This window comes from Pavona decussata, unplaced genomic scaffold, assembly GCF_977016875.1.
Source record: "Pavona decussata unplaced genomic scaffold, jaPavDecu1.1 SCAFFOLD_190, whole genome shotgun sequence".
Classification (NCBI taxonomy): domain Eukaryota; kingdom Metazoa; phylum Cnidaria; class Anthozoa; order Scleractinia; family Agariciidae; genus Pavona; species Pavona decussata.
The window spans coordinates 1,251,863-1,262,500 of NW_028145599.1; the positions used below are offsets into that span (position 1 = coordinate 1,251,863).

Sequence of the window (10,638 nt, forward strand, 5' to 3'; positions counted from 1 at the left end):
TTATAAAGGATGCGGTGCTCTTGCTAAGTCCTTTTAAAGCATTCTTATTTTTTTTATGTTGATTTCAAAATATTCTCGACAACATGAATGACTTGGTATTTTTCAAAATCAAAATTTATGTTGGCTTTGATAATTTCTTTTAAAAAATCACATTTAAGAAAGAAATTTTCGTTAACATTACTCATCTATCAGTTGGTCTTCTTTAGCCGCATAGATAATGTTGTAAGCAGTCCATTTTGATTGGCTGGCGATTTCAATGTAAAGATTTGATCTTTGATATGATTGGTGGAAAGCGTCCACTTGCTTTGTCTTTTCATACTTCCAGCTGCTCCCTGCAAGCTATTGTCTTGTAAACAAACTTTCAGTTGAAAGAAATTTTGGACTTGCTAAGTAAAGCATATGTGATATTGAGAATATTTTTAATTTCTTCACATTCTGATCGCTACAGTGTGCTCTGGACGCTTTTTTGAAACTAAACGATTGTAAACTGTTGATTGTAAACGGAGTGGAAGGAACAAATAAAGCATGTCCGGGAAAAATACTGTATTTGTGAGTTGGCTAGCATAAAAATAGACTGAAAAACAACACCAGGAAAAAAATAAAGACTAATTCATGGTTTGCTTGTACAGAAACCATGGAAAATTTGTAATAATTTTTCTTTTCTTTTTTAAATTTTTTAACTTCACGCCTGTTCGGTCAGAAGCGGATTGAAACCGGAAGTATCTATGACTTGTAGGTATTCTCTGATTGGATGACAGAATTTGATCAAATTTGGAGGCATTTGGACGCCATGTTGAATCGTTTTCTTTCGTGTTGACAAACAAGGCTAGCTCTGCCAACAACTGCTTTATTTTGCCTCACGTCTGCATGCTTTCAGCAGTGAACTAGTCTTTTGAATGGCCTCTACATACGTGGATGACTGGGATGTAAGGTAGGTTTTTGCAAGTCGATCGAAATCGTTTCATATAAACACATCGTTGTGTACGTTGGCTGCTTTCGATTTCATCAATGCGTGCACTCATTACTGCTTTCCGTTTGATAAGACAAGGAATTAATGAAGCCTTTGAAAGTTGTGAGCACATGCTTTTAGCACATGTTTCTTGAGGTTTTCTATCCTAATAAAATTAGCACAAGTGAGCACAAAAGACTTTTCCTTTCGTGCAGGCATTCTTTCACTTTGTCGTCAGCTGCACGAAATCCAGTGAAATCGAAGAAGACGTGAGTTCGTTTTCGTCCGTCGAAACGTTTCATCGACTTGGGAAGTTCAGGCAGTAAACGTATAATAGTTTTACTCGTTTTATAGACTTGATAGGTTATTTTATGTCTGACAACGTTTGCACTGCGTTGAACAATTGGACAGTTTAGCACAATTTTAGCCCAGTCTTACTAATCACTTCCTGTTTGTAAACACTGAGCTTGATTCGAATTTTACTGTCGAAATCACTTTGAAATTCTTAATAATCTTTCTTATACTTAGGTTATATACTTCAAAGGAAAATCATTCTCGGATAGTGCTTGCAAATTCACTAATTTGGTATCCTACTGGTGTCACTTATATACCCTGGGATTAATAAGACAAGCATCTTCTTGTTCATTAAGGTGGTACTGGAGGCTAAATCGGATCTTTCGGATCATGACCTTTTTTAAACATATGAGAGATTACTTAAAATGGGACCTGTATGCCAAATTTCAGAGATCAAGACTGAAGCGTTCCCGAGTAATAAGCGAGAGAAGTTTGGTTTCTACGGGGTCTTTCGCGGAAAAAACACGGACTGCCTACTGCGAAAATCTTTGTGTTGTGTTCGTGTACAATTCCCCAAAGAGCACGATGTTGAGAGATCTGTCAATATGCTCTCTTTTACGTGAAAGATGAGACCGTTCTGGATCTCCAGATGGATGAAATAAAATTATTGCCTTCGCTAAAGACATCATCTTTTGCGATCAACTTAGTGGCGACAATAAAGGAAATGAAAACATGGACGCTATTGAGGCCGAGAATTTCCTAAAAACCGGTAATTTGAACATCTTAGCAGTCTATTACGTGATTAATATTGTTTGTAGTGGTATCGCAATTCGCTTCTTGGCGTGATAATTTTACGCATAAATGCTATTTCTTATTTTCACCACTTAGCGAACTACCTAGCAGCACACGCTATTCCAATATTTTTCTTTCAGGTTTGCTGGAACGCCGAACGGGTACGGGTCGCGTCGAGTAATCCAACGAACGGGGATTTAGACTGCAAGCACTCGTACTTTTCCCCCTCATATCACGCACGAAAAGTGACAGTAAAATTATGCGGCTTCGTCGCTCGCTAGATCCATCGTGTGCTAGATGCGCGCTCCAAAACTTAGGAGAAGACAGAGACTGCTCGCAGTCTAATGGCGATCCTGAAGCCAGGAGAAAACAGGAGAGAAATGCATGATTCTCCAGCTAGCTTCTCGTAACTTATCAAAATCTAGCCCTATCCTCGACTGTGATCCTGAACCACAAACTTCATAACCCTTGTCGGACTTCTCCGTTATCGTGTGTAACCGCTTTCTCGGCGGCATCACTTCTTTTCCCTTTTTTTAGACGTATATCTCCTCTAAAAGTCGCTTCTTCGATCACGCGTGTTTGTCTGTTTAATTCAACGCCGTCACACTGTTGGGGTTCTGTTGCGGGTGCCGTTGCTATGCAGAGGTGTCATTGTTTATAATCGCGTCTCCTGATTGGTTTCGCGGGAAAAATAGCACCCCGTAAAAGGAAAGAAAGGGCCTAAAAAGGACCGTTTTTGATGATTTACTGCTGTAAACTGTTATTACAGGCGTAAAAAAAACATGGCTGCCATTGAATCTAAGCCGACGGAAGCTTTCAAGCTGATTTTTTGACGATTCCAGCGCAATGTTTGAGAAAAAAATGCATGTGGATTGAAAGGTGGAAGCGTGTTCATTTAAAATTACTTTCGAAGGCTTATCAGAACGGCTTGAAACTTGGCAGCCATAAAATACGTACTTGAACAAACATTTTTGTCGGAGTGCGTCAAATTTCTTCAAATACAAGACTCGTAGTGGCGTCACATTTTTTATGAGATTGAATAATTACATTTGTAGACATAATTTTTGTCCGTTTGAGTTTTCTCTGATGCACTCTGACACGATGCTAGGTCTTAACATTACACATCAATTGGCCAATGCTCTTTGAAATGCAGGACATTTTCTTTGAGTTTTATAGAGATATGCCAAATGGCAAGGTTTCGACCACGCCCATTAACAGATCAAATTTCACGAATTCCTTTCATTCTTTTGGAAAAAGAATATTTTTTACTAAAACTACATGCAATAACATGTTAAATGTGAAAATTTGATGAAGTTTCGGTGATTTTTTCAACAGATTTTATGCATGTACATACGTGATGAAAATGTGCAAATTAGCCTCCAGTACCACCTTAAAAGAGTGAACGAGATCACTTCAGAGTAACGTGATAGCCTGAGTAAAAACAGAGTGCAGAGTGTTGTTGAGAGTCAAATGCTAAATTCATTGAAAAGCTACGTTAAAGTTGATGAGAGTCAGTTGAGTAGGACAAGGGAGAGAACACATGAGATCCAGTGAGCATACATGAAGGTCAATCAGTTCAGGTGAAAGTCATGAGAAGAGGAGATTTATTTATTTATTTATTTATTTATTTATTTATTTATTTATTTATTTATTTATTTATTTATTTATCAGAGATCAGAGTGCATGAGAGTCAGTGCAGGCAGTCAAATGTCTCTGATATGTACACCAAATGGACAATTGAATCTGTATATATTAGAAAGGTGCTGATATTGTCCTATGCTATATCAATGGGCTCGGTCACCAAGCATTTTATATTCATTAGTAGAGAGTACAGTGTAGGGTTTATTAAAGAGTGGAGACCTTTTAACACAGTGTGTCAAGTTGTATACTGTACAGTACAGCTAAACTGCCCTGATTTAAAAGCCAAAAGGAAATATACATCCCATGGCCAATCTCTTTATCAGAGGATACTGTAAGTCAATATGAATTTTGCTGCTTGTGACCGGGTTATGGTGTCTGTTATGTTTCCATGTCATAAACGTGCCTCTTTTGTAGAGGTTACTTTAGGAAATTGAATTATCCATAATGAGGGTTGTTCAAACTGGAGAGTTGTGTGTAAGGATCAGAGGTTAGAGTCAGTGAGATTGCATGAGAGCCACTGAATAAGGGCACATGATAGTGAAAAATGAGTACACATGAAGTACAGTCTTCCACGATTTGAGTTACCGTATTTTCTTTATCAAACACCAGGCCCCGATTAAACGCCGGCTTCGTATAAACACCGGGCCAAAAGTGGTATTTTTTAAATAAAGGCGGTGTTTGATCGAGGCCCTGGCATTTATTTGCAGTCAAGCTAACAAGTTAATATACTGTATGGAATGGCGCTGCTGCGACATACTAGTACAATATGCTACTTTAATCTATTAATTTTATACATGCAATGATGTTTAAAGGAAAGTACCGGCGTGCTATAACAATGATTAATGCTGTACAACAAAATTAAACATAGCTTTGTCTGCATTCATATTGTCATAACTGATGCAGTTTCTTTCTGTTGTTGTAGTGCTCACTTTCTTTAAAATCAGGAAGAAGAACTTAATGAGCTTGTTGTTTATGAAGACTAGGCTGTAAAACATTAATATATAACAGACGATTAGCTGATGCAAACGAGAAGGATGTTGGCGACATTGCCGTTTCGGAACTTAAAACTTGTTCTCTTTGTTGTTCATGTTCGGTTTTCTTAAAGCAAATCTTGATTTTAACATATGATACGCATGCAGTGTGTAACAGCTATAAGTTTGCTAATAATAATCCTTGTTGAAGGCCCAGGGACAGTTTATTGCCGATGAACAAGGGGATGGGTAATAAAAATTCAACTGGAGAAAATGATAGAAAATTGCGCTCCATTAATAAACGCTGTATTCACCTTTTGTTGACTTCTTTGTCATAAAAGGACATCAAATCATATATAGACTTTTGGTCACAAATACTGAAACTCCTTTTATTCTCAGTGGGGGACACTTTGAATATTATGCAAATGACAAAAAGCTTTCTACTTTAGGCCAATGAAATTGAGATCACCACTCCACAATTTTTGCTGCTCTTTATGTTTTTATTTGTACCACAGTGTGGGCTAGGATGCATGGCTTAATCAAGACAAGCTTTAAAAATGACATTAGGTGTAACAATTGTTACATCCTGAATGAGCTGACAATTTCAAATTGAACTGTGATCTCAGAAATATGAGCTGGTCATTTTATGGCTCTGTGGTCAAAGATAGGTTTGAAAAAGTCTACAAATTAAGGGTTGGCACAAGAATGTAGAAAACTTGGTATGGAGAATTTCCTTCCTGGAACTCTTGATCCCTGCTATTTTTAGTAGAGATAACTCTTTAGAGGTGCATTATACCAGTAAATTTACTGATGTGAATGTTTTGTTATTTTCACACTTTAGACGCTGTTGGGTGTGCTTTGCCACAGAGGAGGATGAACCGTGGTCCCAGTGGGTGAGACCTTGCCGTTGTCGTGGAACAACAAAGTGGGTTCATCAGATTTGTCTTCAGCGTTGGATTGATGAGAAACAAGCTGGCAGCTCAACCACTAAGGTGTCTTGCCCACAGTGTAATACTGAATATATTATTGTCTTCCCTCCACTGGGACCTTTACTTCAGACTGTGGAGTTCTTAGACAAACTTATCAACAAATTCTGCCCAATTGCCGCAGCAGGGATCGTAGTGGGGTCACTGTATTGGTCTGCAGTGACTTATGGCGCGGTCACAGTGATGCAAGTCTTGGGTCATAAGGAAGGTCTCGAGGTAATGGAGAAAGCAGATCCAATGTTTTTATTTGTCGGACTTCCCACAATCCCCTTGGCACTGATACTTGGTAAAATGGTGCGGTGGGAAGATCACGTGCTAAGGCTGTGGAGACGTCATGTCAGCAAGATGTCATTCCTGAGCTATTTTCTGCCTAGTTTAACAGCTGGTTTAGGAACACGCACACCAGCTGAGGCCACACCATTGTCTGATCCAGTCTCTCTTACAAGGCTGCTTTGTGGAGCATTAATACTACCAACAATTTCCACACTTATTGGCAAAGTAGGCTTTGGATACGTGCATTCAAGCCTTCATCGAGCTTTACTGGTGAGTGTTTACAAATCTGTTCACAAAGGGCCAAGGGTATGGCTGTCTCATAGAATTTATGTCATTTTTAACTGGCCATCATTATGGTATCATGTCTGTTTTTGTCCCTTTTTTCGTTTTTTCGGCTATAAGCCGAGACCCTAAACGTCTGTCTGTTCAATCGAGAAGGTTTTTAAAACATGTAAATTGAAAATACTCGGCTATAAGCTGAGGCCATATTCAGAGTATTCCATTCTCAAACAAACTGAAATGAACGCAAAAGTTTTGAAACAGAAAAGTGTTTCAAGGCAGTATTGCCGTAAACAACGGAAAATGCTCGTAAGCCTATTGCATTGATAATTAACGCAAATAAAAGAAAAACGTCCCTCTCAGTTGTTGTTCATACAATCTTGCATTTAAACTGAAAATCGTCGCAGAAGCCGAAGCCGTCGAAAACAATTCCGAGATAGCCAGAGAGTACGGCATCAGTGAGTCTATGGTCTGCTGCTGGAGGAAAGATCAAGAGAACCTCTTTAACAATCTCAGCAGGCAAAAGATGAGCATTTTTGCTGAACCTTGAATTGTAAAGGCCAATTAGACACTTGCGCTTTTTATCCGGCAAGCTTTTCATTGTTTATTTGGGGGTGGGTGTAGTACTACATGTACTGCTGGTTAATGACGCTTTGCCGGTTCCTGTGAATTTTGGTTTGATTTGCCTCATTTTACTCACAGTACCAGCTCACATTAATGCTCCAGTTAATGTTTCCAGAAAAACTGCATGCAAAATATTGTTTTAACAATGTGTTCAATTCTTAAGTACAGGTTGTGTAAACCTTGGTTAAATTATAAAAGTGAAGGGAAATGAGTCAGTAATTGTGTCAAAGGGAAAAATACCTTGCCTTTTGCATGGAATGTTTAACAAAATGACAGCCGTTTAGAGATATGCAGAAAAAAACAGAACCTAACATTCAACATTAAGGCAGAAAAGTATGTTTCCTGATATATTTGTAGCAGCCTACGATCCAGCCTTTTAACCCTATTCAGCCTTGGTGTGGGAGAGGGGGGGGGGGTGTTGGATGGAGGCGCAAAGTGCTCGCACTGCCTTTGAACAATATAACTCTTTATTAATATTCAGCCTCAAACTTTGTTTGATTTTTCTTAATTTATCTGGCAACATTTATTTGTTCAAGTTACTGGATGTTTCCATGGAAATAAATTGACTGCCAAATGTTTTTCCAAATTGGGATATTTTTACCTTTTTGTGAAAAAATTCAATGTATTGTCATTACTTTTACATTTTCAATAACATTTAAGCATTTCTTTGTTGCTTTGGATTCTTTTTGGGTCCATTTCATTGGTTGTATAAAAGGTCTTTAGAGAAATAGAGAAATACAAGATAATGGATCCAAGGTGACAGCTGTGCAAGATTTAGAACATGATTCCCATGTTATATGATGTCATCACTCACTTTGAGGATGCCAAAGGAAACAGTTTTCACTGTACAATGGACCCTCTATAGCTTAATAAATGAATAAATAAATTAATAAATGCTCAATCAAAATCAAATAAAATTCCCCCCAGGGTCAGACTAAGATTATCTAATGCATTTCCTTTACAATTCATGTGCGGCTTAAGGTGCTAGAAAACTGTGCATGAATATGAATATATGAAACATCATATATTCATATAAATCATATATTTTTCAATATATGTTGTTTCATATATTCATATTCATTTGTTTATCCTGCACGGGTATATTACGAACTCACAATTTGACCAGCTCCCAGTTGGCTTGATAGCTCAGTTGGTAGAGCATTGCACCGGCATTGCAGAGGTCATGGGTTCGAATCCTATTCAAGCCTGAATTTTTTTTCAGGCTTAATTTTCTTTTTGCAACTGCTTAAGTTGCGTACTAACTGTGAGGATCTTTCTTCTATTTAAAGCTGTGCATGTTACACAAGACAAGAGCTTTTGATTGCTTAGTTGATGGCTGTGTTAACGACAACATTAATGTCTGCTTGCTTAGTCTTTTCGCTTTTACTCTTTTTCAGGGCGGCATCAGTTTTGTGGTGGTGAAAGGAGTTGTCAGGATTTACTATAAACAGCAGCAGTATGTGAGGCAAGCCCAGCGAGTTGTCAAAGATTATGACCAGGAGTGAAATTTGTAACATAGTTGAATGTATAGCTTATTAAGTATTTTGGTAAGAAGCTAAGTGGGTTATTTGTGTAAGACATTACCTGCTTTGAGGAAGTTCCTGACAGAATAATTTCCATATTTTCTTATTCTTAAAATTTGGCTTCAGATGAATTTAACGTTTTTAAGGTTATCTTGAAATTAAGCAAGCACGGTTTATAAAGTTAAATTTGCTGAGTGGCAATGTCTCGATTTCTTTTGTTTCTCATTTGAGCAGAACTTGTCACATTCACATATTGACATTTTGTCAACAATACTCAAGAGTTCTGTCTGCTCCAGTCTGCGAGCCATATTGCAAATAGAAAAGTTAGGAACTTCCACAAACCCTCAGCAACTATTTAAGTGGCATTATGCTGTGCTTACATCACAATTCCTGTTTTATTGATTCAGTGTCTTGCGGTTAAAAATCTTCAACTGGGTTGGTTTTGTTTTCAAGTTTCCTTTTTTTACTATTGCTCAGCTTGCAAATTGTGCTTTGGATAATGCTATGTAGTTTCTTGTGTTATGTATTATTAGTTTCTTCACATCAAATGAATAAGTGTGTGCTTTTGTGCATGCCAAATCACTTGTTTAATTCATTGTCAAAGCGATTATTGATTGCTCATCTGCAGTATTTCCACTATGAGATCAATAGGCCATTTTCGAGTTGCTTGTTAACCTCATCATGAAAGCGAGGCTAAGTGTAAAGCTATTCATATGAAAATTAGTTTTATTTGCATATGAATGGAAACTAATTTTCATAATAAAAACTTAACACTTAGCCTCACTTTTATAATGAGGTTCATTCAAAGCAACTCGGAAATGGCCCATCCCTTGAAAATTCCTCTCCATGTAGCTGGCCCACACACACACACACACACAAACCTCTTGACAAGCCACTGTCATAGTTATTACGGACCTCCATAATATGGACAGATTATCATAGACCAGTCACGTATTGTCCGGGAGACCACTGTTCATCGGTCTATACCTTTGTAGCGTGAATATCAAGCTCTATATGTGTTCAAGAGATTGGCCTGCGGTAAAACGTCCTTACAAGATCATCTCAAACTGCCCTGACTCAAACGTCCATGAGTTTCATGTTTTCATTACTAAGATTTTTATTCCACTCATTTTAGATTGCTGAAGATGAGCAGTAGTATTTAACTTCTTTTCACATCTGTTGGTCCAGCTCAGGGTCGTCCCATAATTTCAGAGGTGCTTTAAGAACATCAGGGGTTTCATTTTTGGGTGGGGTGTGTATCTGGGATTCTGAATCTCTCCCGCTGTGTACACCAAACCAACACGCACTCAGCCCCCTATTCTAGTCCAGCTACGCTATACTGATCAAATAGCCATTACTATCGGAGTCTCATTCTCTCTCATTTGAATTTTTTAATTCAAAATGTTAATTCTTGTTCTAGATTAAACTGAGTCTCGGGTCTGTTGCCTCCCTTTGTTAGGCTAATTTTAGAGTAAATTCTTCATACAACTGATCATTTCCTGGTAACCTCCCTGAGTTCAATTCCCAACAGCTTCCAATGACAGGCACTTTTTCTGGTGAAACAAGTCGAAAAACGCATTTGCAGCATAATATAATGATATTTTGTACTACTTTTCAATTCGTGATGGATGCCCTCAGAGGCTCAGCGTTTCGTATTGGTTTTCGTTACTTTTAGTAATGTCACGCTCTACAAGAAAAACAACTGTAACGCGTGTAAAATAACTGGTTTGAATATTCTTACTGCAAAGTAAATCCATTTGAGTTAGAAGAAACATTTTTATACAAGAGAGGGCGAAGAATGATGATTAAATGTGAAGTGTACACTGTAAATAGCGGAGGAAATTTCTTTTGTAGAAGTCGTGTATCCGTTCGTGTAGTGTTCTTGTGGTAATCCTGTACTTCTTTCAATGAAACTGCCGTTAGCTTGGATATAAATGATGGTTTATTAAATATCACATCGTAGCACCTAAAAGTGAATTACAATGTGTTCATAGAGAATTTGAAAGTTTATAATGTCTTATATCAAAGCTACGAGGGAAAGCCCCTCAACGTATTATTCGTTGACAATTGTAATTTAGCATTTTTGTCTTTAACTGCTCGTTTACGATTTTTTATACCTTGTTCACGTAATGAAAAACTTCGTCGTTGAGTACGCACATTTAAACGGTTGTTGTTCCATAGAGCGCGGCGCTAAAGGTAACGACAGTAACGAAAGCCCTAAATCTACCAAAATGGTGCTTGTTATTTTATCACCTAACTTTTCTCATACATGTATCTCTCTGCCCCATTGAGATGAAATTGTAAGT

The 10,638-nt window shown here is 37.8% G+C and overlaps 1 protein-coding gene and 1 non-coding gene across 2 annotated transcripts in view; both read left to right on the forward strand.

Moving 5' to 3' along the window:
- Positions 1–755: 755 nt before the first annotated feature.
- Positions 756–10,638, forward strand: part of LOC146462253 (E3 ubiquitin-protein ligase MARCHF5-like) — a 10,747-nt gene continuing 864 nt past the window's right edge. The window contains exons 1-3 of the mRNA XM_085085802.1: positions 756–931; positions 5,489–6,176; positions 8,207–10,638. The exon at positions 8,207–10,638 is cut by the window's right edge and continues 864 nt beyond it. Coding sequence (XP_084941928.1) covers positions 897–931; positions 5,489–6,176; positions 8,207–8,314 — 831 coding nt within the window. The 5' untranslated portion in view covers positions 756–896 and the 3' untranslated portion in view covers positions 8,315–10,638. The remainder of the gene's footprint in view (positions 932–5,488; positions 6,177–8,206) is intronic.
- On the forward strand, positions 7,945–8,017 carry Trnaa-ggc (transfer RNA alanine (anticodon GGC)). Its single transcript has one exon. It is a non-coding gene; the product is annotated as a tRNA-Ala (tRNA).